This window comes from Spermophilus citellus (genome assembly GCF_964194105.1).
Source record: "Spermophilus citellus genome assembly, chromosome: 1".
Classification (NCBI taxonomy): Eukaryota; Metazoa; Chordata; class Mammalia; order Rodentia; family Sciuridae; genus Spermophilus; species Spermophilus citellus.
Genome location: NC_138182.1, coordinates 218806295 through 218830006, shown reverse-complemented (window position 1 = coordinate 218830006; position 23712 = coordinate 218806295). Strand labels below are relative to the sequence as shown.

General features: G+C 34.8%; 1 protein-coding gene across 2 annotated transcripts in view; it reads right to left on the bottom strand.

Moving 5' to 3' along the window:
* The window catches only part of EDIL3 (EGF like repeats and discoidin domains 3), a gene marked incomplete at its 3' end in the record, with an annotated part of 399965 nt that overhangs the window by 277158 nt on the left and 99095 nt on the right, over positions 1-23712 (bottom strand). For both annotated transcript variants that reach the window (XM_081296057.1, XM_081296058.1), the window contains exon 2: positions 954-1082. In XM_081296057.1, coding sequence (XP_081152183.1) covers positions 954-1082 — 129 coding nt within the window. The remainder of the gene's footprint in view (positions 1-953; positions 1083-23712) is intronic.

Below are 23712 nucleotides of genomic sequence, written 5' to 3'. Positions count from 1 at the left end.
CTATTAGATGTAATGATTAATAACACAAATTGATTACTGACTAAAAATAGTAATGCTTATCTTCTTCAAAACCATTTTCCAAAAGCTATTAAAGTACCCAAATTTTCCAAGGACCATTTTAGTTAACTGATCTTTCTGAAAACATGGTTTCTTTTTATAAAGAGATATAGTCAATTTTGTACTCTTCTTTGTACAAATGTAAAAAATATAATTGTTTTTCAGACTTAATTATAATATTACCTTTAATCAGAGTGGAAAATCCCTGTACAAGTTTACGGAGTATCAAATTGTTTTAAAGTACACCACTTCCCTAATGGAGAGCTATTTAGAAATTCTAAAAGTTATCCTAAATCCATAACTATACATATCAATGAAATACTTCACAGATTAAAATAAAACTTCATTTTAAAATGCAATCAGTGACTCTAATCAATTTTTTCAAAGCAAAGTTTTTGAAAAGATCATGAAGAGTATTGCAGTTGGAATACTGTCTTGTTTAAATTCTTAGAAATATAATATGTATTTATATTCTAAGAAAAGTAATTATTTAGAACAGCTACAAAGTACAGGTGCATATTAACAGGGCCTAAGAAACATAAATTCTTTTTCAACTAACTTAATTTGGAAAAATTAACTTGAAAATTATTTGTTAAATTTGAGAATAAAAAGTTAAATTAACTTTTGAGATATAAGGATTGTGTTATATTCAATTATTATTTATAGTGTCTTGAATTATAGTATGAATCACCAAAAATATAAGAAAAAATTTACTTAGAATGCCACTAATGGAAATATAATTTAATTTAACTGGAGATGATAAAGTTGAGAGTCCTACAGATAAGTAAATCACACTGCAGTCTAACACATAATCTTCATAACACACCAGCCAAATTTGTCAGTCATTCATGAAAACTAAGAGGATAACTACTGAAATGCTTAAATCTTGCACTTACCAACCTCCACAACACTAGAACAGTTGGGATCTGTGAAGCCATCTGGACACTCGCAGGAATAGGAGTCATCAGCCAACCCTGACAAACAGATGCCTCCATTCTCACATGGATTGGGATCACAGATATCACCTGAGGAAAAAGGAACAGAGATTGACTTTTTGTGTTTCAGGAAGAATGAGGGGTTGGCATTGAAAAACATTCACGAACCGCAATGATGTTCCTTGGCAAAGCCACTTTAGTATTTGGATTTACATATAATGTCTGTAAAATCAATTTGAAACTGTGTGCTTTAAGACAAATGGTATGTAACAGAGGAAAAATTACACCACATAAAAATTATTGCATCTGCAAGTTATTAATTCAGTTTGGGATTACTTCATTTTGTGTAAAAGAAATATTGTTTAATTTATTTTAAAAAGCTTAACATGAATATGTTGGGTAGACTGGATTCAGAATAACTATAACAAGTACCTTCTTTGCATTCATACACTCAGCTCCGTAACTCTGTAACTCCTTGCACCAAAGGGGTATAATTTATTTCTGGATACTGAGAAGCTGGACTTGTCCATATGATCTGCTCTGGCTAGATCTTAACAGAGGTTTGAAAAAGCACATGAAAGTTCTCACATCCTCTTTTGGAACCTCACCCTTGTCATGAGTACCCATTCATGTTAGCTTGCTTGAAAGAAGTGATAGAAACAGAAGAATAAGACAGAAATTGCTATAGAGAAATAAGAAATACCTAATATATATAGCCATGGCTTTGGTAGGAGGTTGTAGATAGGATCTGGAATAACAGTCAGGAATGACCACAGATCTAGAAAAAGTAATTACCAAAGTCACATAGTAAGAAGTAATTGGTAATGGTGTCACCTGATGTAACCTGGGGGACAGAAAATATACCCAGTGAAATTTTGTGTATGAGTAATGAGATTTCTAGGTAGACTGTTAAAATATCACACCTCTTATTACTTGCATGCAATGTGGTACAATAAGAAAGAGAGAGGCTAAATAAAAAGCCAGTTTGAAAATAAAGAGAAGGAATATAGAGGGACCATGACTTGTGCCAGAAAATAAAACTATTTCTCATCTACAGCCTCTCAAACTAGTAAATGATCAAATGTAGAACTTTTCCAGAAAGGCATGATCACAGTAATACATATGAAATCAAGGATGGAACCAAATTCCCTGCAAAAACATTTCAGATAATTAAGTTGAAGTTGGAAGGATAATCTCTACTAAATAAAAGCACATCTAGAGCTAGGTGCAGTGGTACACACCTTAATCTCAATGACACAGAAGGCTGAGGCAGGCAGGAGGATCGCAAGTCCAAAGCCAGCCTCAGTAATTTAGTGAGGCCCTAAGCAATTTAGTGAGACAAACATCTCAAATTTTAAAAACAAGTAAATGAATAAAATATAAAGGGCTGTGATGTGGCTCAGTGGTAAAAGTGCTTTGGGGGCTCAATCCCCAGTACCAAAAACAAACAAACAAAAAGCTATCTAGAAATCTTAAGGATTGTTCCTGAGCTTCCTGGCACACCTAACACAGAACTGAGTAAGTCTGGAGTGAAAAATCAGTCTTCAGACAGAATCATAGGTGTGCTTTACTGACAAGGTTCTTAAATCAGATTCCTAGAAGAGCCTTCAGTTTTGAAAGGTACTCCATAGGTGCAAGTACCACCTCCTGTAATAAAAGAGAATGGGGCTTTTCAAAATTCAGAAAAGCATCTGGGCCCTAACGTCATGCTAGTATATATTTCTTAGGAACTGTATTACCTCAGAAGAGCTTTCCCAACCAAAAGTTACTTCAATTTTCTTCAGATGAACCACATTAAAATTTTAGAACAAAATAAAAATGGGAGTTGAAACTTTTGTCAAAATTATAAAGCATTTTATTAGCGACACTAAGATAACCAACAAAAATAGTATATTAGCACTAGTGCAGATATTAGAAAAGAGTAATAAATGAGGAGTAAATGAACAAGTAAAATGATAGTGTTTGGGAATGTCAAGGTATTAACTATGGTTGGGACATGGAGTGTTTGCCTGGGAATGACTGAAAAATGTACATATCTCTGATCAGGGAAGATTAAAAATTATGTTGTAATTTATGAGGAGTCAATTAATGTTTTGGCTTGGTGAGATCAATTTGTGAAAACAACTTCAGCAGTATTTCACAGAGTACATTCTGAATGGGGAAGTTGGTGACTGATGAAGATATTTCCGTAGGCTTTCTATCTGTTTATATATGTAGCTAGCTATCTAGCCACTTGACCATGCTTCCATTAGTCTATCCCTCTGTTCTCTGAGTATCTACTGAAGTAAGTACTGAACATATCAAACTAATTAGAGTCTTCACCCTGAAGAAGTACAGAGCATAGTAGGGGAGAGTAAAAAATGCAGAAACAATTACAATTATAGCACAGAGTCATAAGACCTGTGTTTATTATAGATGACTGAATGAGGGATCAATAGACACTTCAAAAGGGATTCACTACTGTGAGGTGAGGAAAATAAGGAGAAGGTACATGCTCAACATCCAGGCAAAGGGAATAATATATTCAAAGAAAAAAAATCACGGCCAATTCCAGGAACTTCACATAGACTAATACAGCTATGGCAAAGATATGTATGAGGGACAGACAGGGATGAAGTAAGAATAAGATAATACACAAAAGAATTTGTATGCAGTGTCAGAATTGTTGGCATTTATCTTTAAGTGATGAAAAATCATAAAAGGACATTAGACATGGGAAAGCACAGCACTCCATCTATGTTGAGGAATGATCCCTCAGGTGGCAGCACTGTGTTGGAATAGATGAAGGAAGCAAAGCTGATGACCAAAGAACAAAGCATTAAGCTTTTGAAGTAGTCCCAGCAAAAAAATTATGAGCCTTGTCTTGACTCAACTTAAAGGTGACTATGGAGAGTGAAAGCAATAGCGGCATCATTTTTTTAAAGTATTTTTTAGTTGTATATGAACACAATATCTTTACTTTATTAATATTTATGTGGTGCTGAGGATCAAACCCAGTGCCTCACATGTAAGGGGCAAGTGCTCTACAACTGAGCTACAACCCCAGCCCCTAGGGGCATCATTTAATCTCAAATACAGCTAATAAATGCTAGGTAGTGAAACAAAAAATGAAAATCACTGCCTACTGGTTAAGTAACAAACCTAAACACACAGGTATCATTGTTGAGATGTTTTTGGTAAAGTTCCCATCATTTATATGTAATATCATGCCTGTCTACCTTTAATGTAAGCAGCACAGCTTTACAGTTAGACTGACAGCACTTCCCTCACTAACTCCCAATAGCACACGACAATGAGCATTGACCCCCCAAACATTTTTTCAGTGTCAGTCATAATCCTATATATTTTCCATATTTCCATAAAGAGGAGTTCTACATTCCCCAGACCAGGATCTGTTGGTACAGCAATGTCCATGGGGATAAGTCAAGATGTAGATGTTTGTATTGATTTATTTATGCTGACAGAAGCAGTGTCTATGGAAGACAGACGAAATCCAAACAGTATTCTAGAGGCTTTCTGGCATACCAGCTTGTATTTACATATTTATTCAAAATCAAGTAGCTCTGATTGAGATCTCACCCTCTCTTGCAGCCATTTTTCTTCTCAGTGCACTTACAGGTGTTGGTGGACAGTCCTCATACACCCAGGCTACGTGAGGCTGGCGTTTCTTGTCCCTTTGATTATCCCATCATTCTGGAGAATTTTTTGCTATCTTAAGAAAACTTTCATGGCACCCATCCTGTCCTTTCTAGACAATAATACTCAATCTAGTTAGTCTCCTACCACACATGTGTGTTAGTCATATGATGCTTTTGCGGTCAGAATGAGACAGAATGGTTATACTCTTGTTATGTCTTATAGATGCCAGCTATTGTTTAGTTGACCTCTTTTTCTCTTTTGTCTTTACACTTTTTTGTCCTTCCTTTTTTTCTTAAGTCTATTCATTTCTAATACAGTATAAGACTTGTGAACATTCATTTTTAAGAGAAAAATTTATATGCACTTTTATGTACATTTTGATATTTTAGAGATTATGTATACCTTGTGGAATGACTAAATCTAGTTAATTAACATGATCATTACCTCACAGTTACCATTTTGTGGTGAGAACCCTTTATATACACTTTGTTAGAATATTTTAAGAATACAATATATTGTTAGCCAAGTGCAATGGCGTATGCCTATAATCCCAGCAACTTGGGAGGCTGAGACAGGAGGATATCAAGTTTAAGACTAGGTTCAACAGCTTAGAGAGGCACTAAGCAACATAGTAAGACTGTCTTAAAATAAAAAGTAAAAAATAAAAGGGACTGAGTATATGGTTCACTGCCTCTGGGTTCAATCCCTGATACAAAAAACAAACAAACAAACAACATATTTTTAACTGTAGTAACTATGCTCTTTCTTATCTCCATCACTAATATTTATATAGTATGTTTTTCAAAGGGAGAAAAGAGATGATAGATTTGTCCAAAATGATCTTGTGTCCAAATTGAGAAGGGGATCGAAGGAGGACAAGAAATCTGGGTTGACTTCTATAGTGCTTACCTATATGACAAGATGTGTAACAAGTAATACATCTTTGTGAGGATGTATAAGAGGTTCAGTTTTTTTTTTTAAAGAGAGAGTGAGAGAGGAGAGAGAGAGAGAGAATTTTTAATATTTATTTATTTTTTTTAGTTCTCGGCGGACACAACATCTTTGTTTGTACGTGGTGCTGAGGATCGAACCTGGGCCGCACGCATGCCAGGCGAGCGCGCTACCACTTGAGCCACATCCCCAGCCCAAGAGGTTCAGTTTTAAAGAGTATTATATTCGAAAAGCCTATAGGATACCTAAAATAAAATGTACAATAAAGCTATTGAATATGCACATGTAGAATCGGAGAGGTTTTGCTTCAACATAAATTAAGTATGAATGTTAACACCAAATGTTAGTGGGAGTTTGTAAGACAGGAAAGGGAGGTCAGGAAGGGAGAGAAAGGGAGAACTTCTGGCATAGCAACCAATATGTGAAGAAAAGAAGGAAGATTCTTCAGAAGGAAATTAGTTTGGGGCCCTTTCCTCTTCAACATAAATGTTCAGTTTATGTCAAGGCCTGCCTGAGATTAAGGAAGGCCCCACATGTAATGGTGTTAGGTGGATAATGGCTGCATAAAACAACATTTTTGGCTCTGGACAAAGTAGAGAATAGACAATAGCAGCTCACAAAATATACCTAGGGTAATGGTAGGTTCTGCTTGGAATCTGTCTCTCTATACCCATTTAATAATAGCATCCCTGTGCCAGTTGGGTTGTCCGGAAAGTAAAAGCTAAAATGAAGTTAAGAGTGTAAAAAGTTTATAAGAAGTGATGAATGTGAACAATAAAATAATAAGGAAGCAAATATGGGCAGGAAAAGTCTCCATCTGTGACACAGATCTGCCACCTCTGAGAAGAAATAAAGGAAAAGGGACAGGAGCGATAGAAACAGAATTGAACAGGAAGAGCCTTCGTCCACAAGACAGACTTGACAAAGTCTTAGCCAATTCAGCAGGAAGCTCCAGCGCAAAGATTCTCTTTAGATGAATCCCTAGAGGGCTGGAATAGCCAGGCTTGTGCCCTCTTACCACATACAATAATTGGCTGGAAGCAGTCCCAGCAGAGACTCTAAAGTTCAAGTGGGATTCCGAAAGTTCTGCACAAGAAGACTATCAGTTCTCTCAATTGCTGGTAACTGAAAAGCATGTTTTCTCTTAAAGGGAAGTTGGAGTAGTGCACCTCCATGTACCATCATGCCCTTCACTGTCAAAGCTGTCCTGGTTCCGGTAAGTGATGTAATTTTATGTCTTAGCCTGTTATTTTCTCTACAGCCATTATCCCAGTGGGTGACACAGATGTGGGTTGATACCTTCGAGGGGGGATAGTAGGGGATAGGAAAGGTAGCAGAATACAACAGTCACTAATATGGCATTATGTAAAAATGTGAATATGTAACAGATGTGATTCTGCAATCTGTATTTGGGGTGAAAATGGGAGTTCAAAACACAATTTGAGTCAAATGTATGAAAGATGATATATCATGAGCTATGTAATGCTTTAAATAATCAATAAAAAAAGAAAAAAAGAAAAAAAAAAGAAAACAAGCTCTCCCTGGCTGGAATTTGATGTTCAATTAAAATACACTGTAGGAACTTCTGATTCCCTGTAATTCAAATTAATCTAAGGTATTATCAGCTCAGGAAAGAAATCCTGATTAAAATGCAATAAACTCCTGGATTTTAAATCAATGATTTTCTCTATTGGTTTATTTCTTCATAGGTGTGTTGGTAGAGTCTTAAAACTACAATGGCAACCAGCACAAAGCAGATTCAATAAAGCAAAACAAGGCAATACAAGATTTCAGGGTTCTCTATCCCACTGTCAGCAATCTCTTAAAATACACCTCTGCATATTGTAATCTGTGTGCAGCATTATACTTTGATGTTTCTTGGCTGCCTGGCCTTACCTGCTTTAGATTAGGACAGATGTGTTTAATTTTATTCTAACTATGTTTTATGGTTCCATCTGCAGTTTATGGCAGACTCAGGCAAATTAAGCTGATGCCGGTTTCCCTTTTGGCAATAGAACGAAGCAATTATTTTTCCCAGGGGCAAGAAATCATTGCAGGCTAAATTTAACTTACTGTTTGCCTGCTTTATCCACCCACTCTGCAGGGTTCTGAGCGGACTGGATGATCAGCATATATTCAATATTGACGTCATTCTTCTTACTGACCTACTACTTGTCGCCAGTCACCTCATGCTTAAAGGTGGTTCATTTCATTTCATCATCTATTTGCAATTCAACATCTTTTATTCTGGACAGCAAAGTGTATAAGCGCCCATAAAATATCATGTATTACTGCAGAATACAATGTGAAGCAAATAAAACCCCTAAAATCTGTACCTTTATTATTGTGGTTGTACTTTTTTTGGGAACTCAATATATACATATATAACTATGCAACTTCTTATTCCATCTAAAGAAGAAAATTCTATAATAGTTGCACTCTGGGAATCAGTTGGACAAGACAGCTAATTTATTTCACTGACATTTAAGCTCTCAGATGGTTTATGTTTTCAGGCTTTTGATATGTTATTGTCTGTCTCCAGTTCACATATCAGAGAATCACTGACTCATTCATCATATATTCATGTGCCAGGCACTGCAGTAGACACCAGGAGTACAGCTGAGATAAAGCACATAAGGTCCCTGCACTTGTAACAATTTATATTAAAGTGCAGGAAATGTGTTGCCCACTGTAATAATAGAGGAAGGAAACAGACTGATAAGAGAGTAAATAGAACTGGTTGCCAAACAGTCAAGTAATGTCTTTATTTGAGGTGAAAATCAAAGGATAAGCATAAACCAGCAATATTAAAGCTAAGGAAGAGTATTCTAGGTCAAAGGAACACAAAATGTTCAGCTCTTGTTCTAGGCAAGAGAGTGATGACATCAGGAGAACAGAAAGGAGGCCAGCCTATCTGCTGAACAGTAAGAAAATGCCTGAAAATGTTTATTGTCTGAAACTCAAGTTGAATAGAAACTGATATGTAACTTAATGATACTGGCCAAATGATGTTTTGTATTGTGTGCATGTAAAAATATGTAACAACAAATCCCACCATTATGTAAAACAAACTATAAAGCACCAATTAAAGATATGGGGAAAAGAGTCTCACATTTGATCTTCTATGTTCATGACAGTCAAGGGCAATTTGCTAAATTTATTCTTTATAGGTATTAAACACTTTCTGAACATAGACTCTTTTATTTTAATGTTAATGTATTTTACATTTATATTTTAATATCTTTCTTACATATTAATGCAATTATATAATACGGCTAATGTGTTTCTATATTTAGAAAGTCAAATTAATATTAGTAATTTATTTGAAAGAATGCATGTTTCTCTATATTCTCTGTTCCATTAGCAGTGCTGGCAGCTACCTGAATATGTCTGCATGATCATTCCTGACCTCTTTCCACTTGTGCAAATAAACCTGTGTACAGATGTAAATTAACAACTTAAAAATGGTAACATATCACTCAAACATTTTACTTCACTGACACAGATATTGCTTAATTACTTCAATAACTCTGAAAACTAAATGTTAAGGATATTAGCACACATATTTATATGCAAGGAACTAAAACACAGAGATCATTTAAGTTCAAGTTCTACACCTATGACAATGCAGGTCCGAGTATTACAGCCTCATCTTCTATTTACTGCTCTCCCATTGAATTTGGCAAATATAATATCATTTCATTAAAGAACCAAAACAAAATAAAAGCTTTGCTTTCAATGGTACAAGTCAGAATTTTGAAACATACATAAATAAAGTACTTGGCAACGTCAGCCAACTCTAGTACACAAGTGAGCAATAACTCTACTTAAAATGAGATAAAGTACATAAGAATTTGCATAGTTAAACTGGAAAAAACTCACAGAAAATGTTAGCACCCGTGTGACTTATTGTCTATGAAACTGTGTGAACAAAACAAATGTCATTTTTGAATCCACAACAGGCCTCTCAATTTATGTCCTTGCCTCTTGAGAGAACATTAGTGTTGAATATTAACATTTTAGATGTGTATACTGATGAGTTTAACTCAGATTTTCATTTTAAAACTTTCTCTCACAAACTAAAGCTTCTGACTCTGGCCAAAACATATTTAAAAAAAAATAGTTTAAAGGTAAGATCTGACTCTTACCTTTATATCTGCTTAAAAATTAAATTCTAGCTAATATAGCATACCATCCTGCAATTAAGAAAGAACAGAGAGGAAAATAAAATAAAAATTTCAATAGATATAAGTATATCTGCATTAATAGGATCTGCCATCTTAATGGTAAATCATTTGACATTCTTGTAGTGAATGACTATCCAATTTATAATGTACTTCCATTTCCACAGAATCCATAGTCAGTCATGGAAGACTCAAATCAGATACATGAACAAATAAACCTCTTAAACTTCAATGTACTCAAAACCACACTGGTGCTCATTTAAAGCAGGATGTAACTCAGCTCTTGCTTACAAGTTTGTCTCACTATTTATTAAGTGATTTTCTTTTTAGATAATTTTCTAAATGCTAATAGTATATTGGCCTGAAAAAAAATAGAAGAAAGTCAGCAACAATTATTGACTGATGACTATTTGAATTTTACATCTGATAACATGAGGCTTCAATCAAGGCAACTAGATAAAAAGACAAAATATTTTGTTCTCTAACATTTTGAAAGAGAATCTTCTGGTATGTTTCGTATTTTAAAAACACTCTTGAGACTCCCTTAAAATAACAGAACCTAGAATTTTTAGAAGTGAAAAGTACATTAGAGACTATCTAACCCAGTGGCTCTGAAACTTAGCTGCATTTTAGAATCACAGGGGAACTTTTCAAATGCCTGATGCCCAGTTGGATTAAATCAGGAACACAGGAGGTAGAAGAACGTTTCTTAAAGCTCACCCAAAGACTTCAAAATATTAAAGAAAGAAAAAGAAATAGGGGAAGGTGAAAAAGGAAAGAAAGAATATAAGGAGAAAGGCAGAATGAAGGATGGAAGTTAATTTTCATTTTCCTGCTTCTGATAACATTTCTTTATGAGAAACTATTCTTTATTATTTTCCTAACCATAAGTTAGAGGGAAAAAAATTATTTCCAGAAATCTACAACTGATAAATCACATGTATATGGGCACTCACAATATTAAAACAGAAGAACTACTATTTAATGTTAACATGTATTGAATCCCTATAACTTGAATTAGCTTAAATTTGATAAATATCCAGATAATTCAATGTATAATATAATTTTCAAGGTTTTCTAAAATTAATTTCCTTATGGTACTGTAGATTGAACTGAGTGGTATTCTACCACTGAAATGCATCCCAGCCTTTTTTCACTTTATTTTGAGAGAGGATCTCACTAAGTTGCCTAGGACCAACCTTAAAATTGAAGCTTTCCTGCCTCAGCCTTCCAAGTCACTGGAATTACCCCTGTGTACCACCAGGTCTGGATCAAGAATTCTTAACTTAAATATTGCTACCTATAAAGAATATCCGTGCAGTTATTAGATGATACTATTAAGTCATAATTGCATCACATACCAGGGGGCTCACCACGGACAAATACATGTTCTCAGAATCTAGTAAAATATACAAATACACCAAGAGGTAGTTACCACTGCATGTTAAGGCTAAAGCAAGCACAAACGAGGGGCATCAAACTCAGAGTCATTGACCCTCAATTTGAGAACAGCATAAGAGTGTCACATGCTGATTGATGCTAGCTAGTTAGTTTAGACTAAGGATTTGCTTTCCTTTGATGACCTGGATGAAGGAGTGTTGGGTATCCATTCCAGCCTGCCCTTGATTGAGGAAAAAAATGGGAATAATGTATCAGAATCAATGATTCATAACTCTTTGAATTTAATTAAAAACATTTCAGCTTGTAATGTGGAACACATCATTGGATTAAAAAGTCAGAGGGCTAGACTTGAAAGCTTATTCTGCCACTCACTATTATAGTTATTTTGTTCTCTGCTGGCTTGTATAAAAAGTGACAATTGGTAAAAATCAAACGCCAAACACGTGTTACACGTTTTAGCAAAGCTCTTGGCATATAAAGCATTCAATAAAAGTCATCAAAGTTGATATGAAAGTTGATGGGAAACAAGGTTGTAAATGTATTCTAAATGGCAGAAAACTGCTTATGTTTTGGTGCTGATGAGAGGCAGCTACCGTAAAAGACAAGATTATGGAGAACTCTGTAGAAAAGGGATAGTCAGAGGATGTAGGAATGTGGGGGGGGGGGGAAGGCAGATGAGTCTTTTTGCTCAAAGGAAGTCATTAAGTGGAATAATTCAATTTGACCTGAAGGGACAAAATTTAAGAAGTTTGTGCCTGGATCTGTATGTTTGTAGATGCCTTGACAAAAATGAAAGGACATACCATCTGGTGTTGTCTGTGAGGTAGGCAGCTGAAATTGTGATGGGATCAGAAGTTTGAGAAAAGTAGAAAGTAACTTTCACTTCCAATAGTTAGTAGATCATTGTCTGGAAAACAGAAAAAAAAAAAAAAAGAAAGAAAGAAAGAAAAAAAGACCAAAGGGCTGAAGTTCCAATTGAAATGGGAGACAGGAACTGTCAGTGGCACCATGTACTCAATCACATATCTGGTTACAGCTCAATAGTTGGGGTGATAGAAAGACTCATTAGGGCCTGATCCAGCCTTGGGGCTTTATCAGACAGGCATGGTAAGGATCAACAGAGGACAGGAATGATTTCTGACTGCTTTGGATTTAAAAAAAAAAAAATGCAGAAGATGGACTTGCAGAATTGCATTGAGAAACTGATGTGACTCCATTTTTGAGAAACCAGCCTCTACCTCAGAGCAGGGCCAGTCCAAAGGAGGGGGTGGGGAATGATCCTTGTCCTTGGAAAACCCATTCCTAGGCACATAAAGTACCCTGCTGAGTCATTTGTCCATACCAGATGTCCTAGACTCAGCAAATGCAAGTTCCTGAAGAGACCAAAAGAATGCTTGAGGCCTAATTCGGACCACCAATCAGAGTGAGACAGGGAAAATATCTGAAATGCCAGGTGACCCTCCCAGTAGTTTTGATAACAAATATAGTGATTGATAACATGATTAGGCCACCCTTCAGTTTAGCCTATACACTCTTGCAACACCTCCCAGCCTAAACCAATCAGTTCAAATGTATCCACCACTTGAACTAACCAATCACCCTTGCCAGACTAGTTCCCGCCAATGAATGTGCTAATCAATGTTAAGAGTTGTTGTTTGATATTCCTGCAGTGTGAAATGATTTGCTGTGTGATATTGTGATACATAGAGTATCCCCACCAGAAAATCTCACTGAACTAAGGGTCAGGACTCACTCCTCAGGACCGCTTCTTCAAAAATGGTTGTGAGTCCAGGCTGGAGCTTGCAATAAACACTCTTGTGTGATTGCATCAGATTTGGCTCCTGGAGGTCTATTGGGGTCCCATGAATCTGGCATTACAGTATGCTTTTAAATTATATTTTTATAATGATGCAGAAATAAAAACCTAGTGAATTTTTCTTCCAGATAATACTGCAGTTCTTCATTTGACAGGAGAGGACAAACTAAAAGACAGAATTTGGCTGCTGTATATAAAGAATGCAGCACAATCATGTTGGTACCAAATAGTCCATCAATCCCTGTCAAGCACACAAACTCACATTGACTTTATAAAAACAATCAGGTGCTACAAAGATGAAATTCAGTGTCATGTCCAACCATGGATGTTCATTTCACAGTTTTTTCCTTATCTAGATCTTAGATCATGCATTCTGCCTTTTCAAAGTGTGAAGATGGTCACCCACAATATAAAAACAACCTAAGGAAAACAAGTCATTCACAAATCAGCTAACTTAATCACTTATCACATCACGCATCAAGTGTTGTAGGCCAAACAGAAAACAGGACATTTAATTAATCACTAGATAAACATTCTATTAATTTTTTAAATTTCTTTAAAATATTTTTTAGTTGTAGAAGAACATAATACCTTTATATTTTTTTTTTATTTATTTTTATGTAGGGCTGAGGATCCAACCCAGTGCCTCACATATGCTAGGCAAGCACTCTGCCACTGAGCTACAACCCTAACCCTATTCTATCAATTCTTGAGGAAAGATATGTCAAGTGAAAAATAATGGAAAAAAATTCAGCCTTTCTTTTCTCTTTAGAATATTTTTTAAAATTTCATAATTTAAGATAGTGGTAGATGAATCAATTTATAATTATGGCATATAAAAATTGAAGAATATCTTTTGCTGCTTTAAAGGCAGTCCCAACTACTTATTGCCAGTATGTCAAAACAGTCTCCTCACACAACAATGTAAACTGTGACAGAAATATGACTCCACAGATTTATCCCTTTGGTAGTTGGAGGAAACAAACATTACAACTGGACATATTCCAACATCAACCAAAAAAAAATGACCATAAACAGTTAGGTTATAGAATTGAACTTGTATTTTAAAAGTCAGATTTAGATCTGTGTAAAATTTTGTTAAAAAGGAATGAGTTTATATTGATATTTTGCAGCAAAATTTTTACATGAAGTCAGTACTTTATAAAATAATGGATGCATACTCTAATTGGAGATATAGACTAAATTTCAGAATTTAAATCTCTTTATCCACAGCTACAACAGTCTTAGGTAACAGAAACATGAATCAGTTCAACAGGGCACCCCTCTGTAGATGTTCTTACTGATAAGCATGAGATCAAATGAGCTCTTTATTTCTTCGAACAAACATGGAATCTGTTATTCAGATTTAATGGCTATATAGACAATGTGTTTTCCTAATTTAAGGGAGTTTCTGACACAGAAAGACAACTGAGCAATTAACTCAATGGTAGTCAGAAATTATGGGTGTTCTTGGTTTGCAACCAGTGTCAAGTTATTCCTGCTAACACTTGCATCTTTATAGGGACCAAGATGACTGTAAAGAGTGAAGCAAAGTGACCTTTCTTTAGGAGTTCCTGACGCCTTAATGGAACTCCATTTAGAATATTAGTACTTTCCTATTATGTAGACCTAGGACATACCTTGGAAGTGAGACTTTGCTACCCTTCTGACCTACTAAACAGAAATGTGACTTGCTCAAAGGAAGTCATTAAGCACAGAATGGACAACTATTTTACAGAGCCTGTATGCATTTAAAAACCCATTGCCTCCATCCTGTCAGTAGTTTCCAGGTGAGACCGCACAGATATTCAGCCTCTGCAACACTCCTGTCCTCATTTTTGCGAGATTGATACTCACCAGCTCCTTCCCAATCCCCGAACCAGCCCTGACTGAAGGGAAGGGTTTAAGCAGTCATATTCCAAAGCAGAACCTAGTACCACTTTTTCTATGATCTCATTAGTCTCTCCTTATCTTGTGGGCTAAATTACTCTCCAAAACATTTTCCCACTCATCCTCAGGAGAGCAGTGGTCTGAGTGCACAATGTAGGGCACAGGACTTCAAAGCCTCTAAACCCTTGGGAAACTCCCCATTCCAAGTCCTGGGTAGTTCTCCCGCCACATGCCTAAAGCAGCAAGTAATTAACACCGATGAGAATACCTTCTGTCCTCCCAAAGTTGGAAAACAAGAAACTATCTTGAAGCACTTTTGTAAAAACCCTCTTTTGTGCTTTCTCCTCTCTCCATTCCCATGATTCATACCTATCCTTAGGCCTAAAATCAAGCAAACTTTTTCTCAAATATTTTTCTAACACAAATCTCTATGCTCAAACTTCCAAATTTAATTTGACCTTCAGTTATTTTGCTCCATTACTTACACTGTTATAAATTTTCATTATTTTATAGTAAGACTTGACCAGAACCACTGTAGAGAAGGAAAGGTTTATTCAGCATCTCACAGTTTCAGAGGTCTCCATCCTCTATTCCTCAGGGGTCATGGTGAGACATGAGCAGGAGAATGTGGCAGAGGGAAGCAGCTCACATGGTGATAAGTAAGCAGGGAGAGACTCCACACTCCAGATACAAAGTATATATCCCATATCCATGCCCCCAATGAACCACTTCCTCCATCAACACCCCACCTGTCTCCAGTTACCACCCAGTTAATCCCATCGGGGAACAATTTGGGGACTGATTGGATGTAACCCTCATCATTTCTCCTCCAAACCTTCTTGTATTGTCTCACACAACACAAGCCTTTGGGGAAACACCACATCTAAATCATAACAGGTTGGTTAATATTTCTCATTGTAATTGCATGCCAAACATTTTACTGAGTAATTTATGGGTATTATCATATTTAATTTTTACAACACTCCTATGAGAAAACTTTCTGATATTATTAATAAATCTGATTTTATCTATGGAAATATTGAAATTTATTAAAGTTGTTACTGACCAAAGGTAAATAACCAATGGCAAAATTGGAACTGATTTGCAGGCAGCATGGCTTCACATATAAGAAAATATGTGTGTTGGGATGGTTTCTCTTGCCACTATTCTCTTTTACTTTCTCCCTTCACCTCTTCAAGTTCTTCACCATCGAGTTCTTTGCATTCTCTGCCTGGTGACCAGTTATTTAGCTGTGTGCTGCCCAGCCTTCTCATCCTTAGTAAAACAGAGCCTCTTGGAAAATTCCTCCCAACATTTGCACATCCAATCCTCCATTTGCTAAAATGATAATAATTTTATCATTCCTTGCTGCAGTTCACATAGCTGTTGCCTTTAGAATGGCATTTTGTCATCCTCCTGTGGAAGGTATATAACATGAGGAAAGTGACTAAAATTGAACTAGTTGCAAAAATATGTCGAGCTACTGATTCCTTAATGACACATTTATTGACTCTTAAGTATATATTAAGTATTATTATTAACTAGTATTAAGCAAATATCTCTCTAGAATTTGAGTATTATAAAAGGAACCCATCTTCCAATCTTACCTTCAAAGGTTTGTAAATGACCAAAGCATAGAAAATTGGATTTAGACCAAGGATGACAAGTCCTAGAACAATATTGGGTCCAAAGCAGGTTTAACAGACCTCTGGGCAAGGTATGTCTCACATATATTTGAGTGCATTTGAGCACATGCTCATGTCTAAAAAAGGGCTGTGATAAACATACAATCCTGTGAAAATAACACCTATAGTGGAAATACCACTTTCCAAAGTTTGAGGTAGCGCACCTTAGAAATAATTCAGAGTTTACTGCCCTCTGTAATAATCCTGTGAAACTACATATATAAATCACTAAATAAAATAGAGCTATTAGGAGAAGTAATGAATAACGTGTCTACTATGTGGCTTGTGACTGCTTTTTTTTTTTTTTTTTAGTTGTAAAGGATACTTTAAGCAACAGTAAATGATACATTCTCTCTGTGAAAACACCAAAAAAAAAAAAAGCCAGCTCATTCATGATGGAAAAATGAAATGATTCCTCATGACCAAAGTAAGAGCATTATGACTTACAATAATAAGAACATTCCAGACATAGATATGAATACCATTTTAATCCTGTTACCTACTTCTCTTTACTTCACTTTGTAATTAACTTAATCTATGTTGCACATAAAGCTGCTCAGACCATCAACATTTCTCTCCTAAGTTTTTAGGTAAACACAACAATGACATCTCTGTTTTACTGCATATCTAAGATGATTCAATCACTATTATTATTAGGAAAAAATTAATAAATTTCCTTTATTCACAGTGTTTGAATCCTATCAGCATAATTCAGGAACATGTACTATAAATCACCACTTCCATTTTTAAATTCAACATTTTCTCTAATTCTAAAAATAGTATGTGCTCATAGCAAATAATTCAGACAATAAATGAAAGAAAGCAGAAAAGTTCTCCATAATTTCATTCCTTAGTTAACAAATATTACGAATTTGAATTATACCCCACAAAACCTTGCCTTCTTTAGCCTATTGATTCTAATCCAATATTTTCAACTCTAAAAGAAATCTAGACATAACTTTGTTTAAAAGCTAAAAAGTTATTACCTGAACATGGAGTATCCCCTTTTCCTACTTTTCATTCCCTCTGCCTATAAATAGACCTTTTTAGTTCTTTCTTGTATATTTATTTATATATAAATATTTTTATGTCTGTTTAACATAAGTGGACAGATATGAGACATTGTCCTGTACCTCTTTTTCTTTCTTTACCACATATTCCAGAAGTCTTCAGCATAGGTATTTCATTTTGCTTAACATGAACATGGTATCCAAAAATATGAATACACTATAATTTATATGCAGTTACATACTATTGGACATTTAAGAGGTTTCAAATTTTTCCTATCCCCAAACATCATGAAGGAATCACTCATATAAACATTTCTGTGAACTTTTACCTGTACTGGAAATATAAACAGAGAAGTGGACATATGTTTCAAATAATTTTATTAATACTGCCTAATACCCTTTTGGAAATATTATTCTAATTTAGAGTACTACTAATAGTCTATAACTCTTTTATGTTTGGAGGTATTGTGTTGTGACTGTTTCTGAACTTATTTACATTACTACAAGTACTAGTACATATGATTTGGTTTGCTCCTCATTTGGGGTAATTTACAAGATCATTTTGAACAAGATAAACTCTGAGTTCTTTTCTCCTGGGAAGAAACAATGAAAGATGATTTGCTTTACTTCATTACTAATCCAAGATATACACAAATTTAGGGGGTCTTAATGCTTTAATTCTATTCTGAGTGTCAAATACAAAGTTAATGTGATTTTTGTTGGCAATTTTCCCAGACCTAGGGTTAGGAAACTCAAGAGACATATCAGAGGACATGAAAGATCCTGCCATCTTTCCTTCTTATGCTCCTGCCCTCCACCTTGGGTTGGGGATAACCCTTACAGGAGATGATTAGAATTGTATCGCAGGATCACTGCACCATACAGCAGGCTCTTGTCAAACATGACTAAAACAGTATAAGCTCTATGACCTCTCTCTAGAGTTGGAGAGAGGAAAATATATGTAAAGATATATCCGGAAAGAGATATGTAAAGATATCCATAGGGGTTATCTCTGGATAGTGAGTAATAGGATTAATTAAATATTCTATATTGTGGTATTTTAATGTTTTCTGTTTCATGCACTATTTTTCAGTAATAAAAAACAATTTAATTGAAAGACTCATGATATTTTAAAAAACCAATTAGCAGTTATGTAGAAGCAGAAATGATAACTATCAAGGTTGAACTGAAAGAAACAGAGGTTAGTGAATATCCTGATAAGCCATGAATATTTAATGTTTACTTAATGCAGGGAATGCTAAAAATGTGATCTTCAGGAACTCAGCACATTCTCATCACACACACATTACAGGTATGAACTGCCAAGTCTATCATAGCTGTCGGAGCCTGAGGATAGGTAGATATTTGTAAGCGAAATGTTGGTCTTGTTTGCTTACCAGATGTAGTGTTCTTTGTCAACTGCAACTCCTCTTTGACAAAATTAGTGCTAAAAACAATTCTCAAACAAATTTTCTTTACACTGATAAATATCCTGAGAGGGTAAAATTTTTATTCACACTTCACTTAATGTTATAGTTTGAATCTGGAATGTTCTCCAAAAGTTCATGTGTTGAGGACTTGGACCTTAATACAGCAATATCCAGAGGTGAGACTTTGGGAAAATTATTGGATCATGAGTGCTTTAACCTCATCTATGTATTAATTCATTTGAATGGATTATTGGGATTTTGGACCTTTTTAGTTACTGGAGAGGATGCCTTAGAAGGGTTTATCTTGTCCCCAACCACTTCTACTCTCTTTCTGTGCTTCCCAGGTACCATGAGCGTAACAGCTTTCCTCTGCCATGTCCTTCTACCATGATGGTTGTGCCTTGAAATCAGCCATCCATGAAGTGAATCTTTTAAAACTGTGAGCTAAAATAAATCTTTTCTCCTCTAAGTAGTTCTTGTCAGGTATATTAGTCAGAACAATGAAAATCTGACTGACACACCTAATTTGCAAAATTAACAATAATACCAACAACTATAAAAGCAAACCATTAATAACTAATTTTATGCCAAGGACTGATTTAACACTTTCTTGATTTTATCTTATATTAACTCCACAATAATTGTAGGGCATAAATGTTAGTGTTACTATTAGAAGAAACAGTTATTATTAGTGCTATTATTAGTGTTATTAAAGAAACAGTAAATGTCAAGATTCAGTATCACACTCAAGATTCCACATCTAATAAGAAATGTCACTATATTTAAAACTATTTCATCTGATATCTTGTTCCCTGAACTTGCTTGCACATGACAGAAAGAATGAAAAGATATCCATGGAGAAGTCCATGCATGAACATACTACTATGAAATCTGACTTATATACATAATTATAATGTACCAATTAAAATAATAATAATAATAATGAAAGGGATATAAGTAGTAGAGCAAATAAATCAAGGGAAGGAGGGAAAGGAGCATACTAAGGAATGAGATTAATCAAATTATGTGTGTGTATGAATATGGCACAAATGAATCCCACAATTATGTATAATTCTAAGACACCGAAAAACTAAATTAAAAAAAAGAGCTAAACCACAAACGTGTGAAGCAGATTTTCTCTATATAATCTGTACTTAAAATTTTATAGAGGTAATTAAAAAAAATTTTTTTCTGAGTCTCTCTTAAAGGGAAATAGGAAAACTGACTCTTTGAAAATATCCCATTATTAATATACAATTTAATGTGGAATTATATGGGAAATGAAACACTCCCTTTAACTGTCATTTAAAGGAGAGTTTGCTACAGAAAGAAAACTATGTTCAGAGGGTCCCTTATGAATGATTTATGTGCCTTCAATTGTCTCCATGAAGCCCCCAGGTACCAATATATGGTAAGCTTGATATTTAGTTTACTTCTGGAACAGAAACCTACTTTATGTTCACTCAAGATGCAATCTTTTAACTTTGATTAATGAAATTATGCTTCATACTTTTAAATTTAATTACTTAATTACTCAATCAGCTACACTCTAATACTCCTAGGAATAAAATTCAATTTTTTTATTAGTAGGGTAAAATCTAGAAGCATTTCCAGAATCAACATAGAAACTCTTCTGGAAAGCTAATATGATGGACAGCAGCCAAAGGAATTCCAGAATATAGAATCAACCACACAGTCTCAGGTCCTCTGCTACTGCTATTTTCCCAGAAGAGTTACTTGGAGATTTTCTCTTCCTTGGCAAAACTTTTACAAATTTTATTTTGTTCCTTAGTAACAAATAGAAAATCTGGAACTCCTTACAATTTATATGACCTAGGAACATGGAGTTCATAGCTCAGAAAGCACCCAAGCATATAGAAATAACATCACTCACACTTGAGCTGGTCTTTGTACATTTTTAATTTTTTTTTAGTTGTAGATGAACATAATATCTTTATTTTATTTATTTATGTTTATGTAGTGCTGAGAATTGAACCCAGGGCCTGATACATTTTAGGCAAGTGCTCTATCACTGGGCTAACTCCCTAGCCCCATGGTCTTTGTATGTTTTCACTCAATATTGTTTTTTGATGTTAAGAAGAAAATATGATTATTTACATTTTGAATCAAAATATGGTGGTTTTCTATAAGGATGAAAATCAATTTAAAAACTTAGAAATGCATGAAATCAATTTGAATTTGCAATCTTCTAGTTAACATCTAGGGAAATAGTTTTTCCAAATCCACATTTTACAAGTAAGGAAACTAAGGCTTTACAGATTAAGAATCTTGCCCAACAAAAGCAATTCATAAATAGTGTAACTGAGTTTCAAACACCAGGCTGAAGGAGCTATCCAACACTTTAATGTTCAGATGCCAGTTCCTCTGAAACAAAGAACTTGAATATTCAGAGAGAGAAGTAGCTTCTATTGAAACACCTTTTTAAATAGCATGGAAATTATTATTAACTTAGGAATTATAAAAATGAAAGAATACATTAGTTTATTTTTCTGGAAGTCAGACACTATGAATGTCTTGTTTATTTCCTAAAGGAAATGGAGTGTAGGATTGTTGCATGTGTTAATGTCATCTTATTTCAGAAACTCCTCTGGGAATTCAGAGGTGGGGTGACTTGAGGCAGCCAGTGTCTTAGCTTCTGTTTATCTATAGTCCTCTTGGCCTCTGGTACCTAGTTAGGTCCAAAGATTATTTATATACTGCTTCAAAGACCAAAGTGGTCAATAGGATTCACCATCATGCCCCATGAACTCCAGAAGACTGCTTCACAAAGACCCTCTCTAGTAAGAGCAAGAGCATGTCTTTCCCAGAAAGTTTACTGGACCTCCATTCTTGATCTGTTTCCTGTCTTTGGGGGGCTGCCTTATGAGGCTGGCCTTAAGCCTTCAGTTTCAGAGCTTCTGAATCACACACTCTGCAGAAGAGGACAGGTTTTCTTTAAAACTAATCAGTCTCACTCACTAGTATGATCATCTGCTAATGATGATTTCAGTCACCTTCCCCATATGCTAGGGTAAGTCCCCTCATCATCACATAGAAAAAATGGAAATAATAATAGTACCTAATGTTAGGTAAAATATGAGATAATTTAAAGAAAAGGTGAATTTTTACTTAGAATTTGTGATAAATGAATATTCTAGAAATCAAAAGAAATGACTGATTTTTAGAAACACTTCACCAATAAAAATAAACAACAGTAATAGCTATACATACACATAAGGAAAAAAGACTTTCAGAGCACAATAGTGTTCAGTGTGAATAATAAAGAGTTTGCTGAATTTTATAAAAATTTATTCTTTCAGTAAATTCTCACAAATGCTTATTTCCAATATTGAAAAATAACTCTTTAATTTAGTATAATTTATAGTCCTAAAATTTCAGGGACAAAAAAAAATTCCTGAGAATGTATAACCCATCTCCCTTGATCATTAAATGAGGGCGGGGGGAGGTCTAGAAACATAATGACAAACCGCCCAACCAGAGGGTGACATGTTTTGGATTGAAATCTTAATCCCCTGATCTCCAAATCAATTTGTTGATTTGTTGCCTTATGGTCCCATGCCACATATTCCATAGTAGGTTTTTTGTTTTGTTTTGTTTTGTCTTGTTTATTGAGGGTGGAAAAAAATGAGATCCTAGTGCTAATGAGTAACTAGAAACCAATTTTCATGAGTCAAGCCCCATACCATTTCAAGAGTTCACAAGGTCTCACAGATGAGAATGTAAGGAAGTCCATATTCCAGTTTACATTTAGTTGAACTTTCATATTGTCAAAAGTGTGAAATAATTTATTTTTGTAAATGCTTTCTACCAGTTTTTGTTTTCTACCTAAAACATTCTTATTTACAATACTCTGTTCTGTTAGCAAAACAAGAAGAAAATCAGAGGAATCAATGTGAAATGCATTAACACGTTCTTAGAAATCAATCTCACAAGTATAACTTTTAATTTATTGATTTCATTTACAAACAGAATTCCCATTGAATGGTTTCTCTCTTATTCCCAACTGAATTGGCTTTACAGTAGGATATATGTTAGATCTTAAAAAAAAATGCTCTGAGAATTCTTTAGTTTTATTACTGAAGCAATATAAAGAATCATAGAAGTGATGATTTAGAATATCTGTAGCTCAAATGTGTGATTAAAGAACCATCATTATTCATTGACAGTGGATATGAAAGGATTATAACAACTTGGCAAACATATTAACTGAGTCCCTAAAGGGAGGCAGTGAATGATTTTGATAAATGCATGCTCCAAAACAAAGATCTGATAGGTAAAATGCAAAAGGAAATTTTAAGCATGAACATTTTTCATGTCAAATAGAACTATTAATACTAGCTCAGGGCCTCATTATGGCAATACTGAATTACTTTTTATTCATTGAATTTATATATTTGCTGCAGGGTAGTTTCCTTGTTTGCATTTTTCATTGCATAATTATTCAGTAAGTTTTCCCTTTGTATTGATAGGATCTCACTTACTTTCTGACTGAAGTATTTGGAAGCCAGCCTGATTTCCCACACTCCTATCTGAGTGTTTATGGAGTGGTCCTTTACCACCTTATCCAATTGTAAGGAACACTGAAGTTGGCTGCTTATTCATGTGCTTCTCTCTTTGGGAATTTCAGCTTCCTTTAAGTTACAGAAGAAATCCCAAGATGAAAAATAAGGCTCTCTAGTTTGAATCCAGTTTT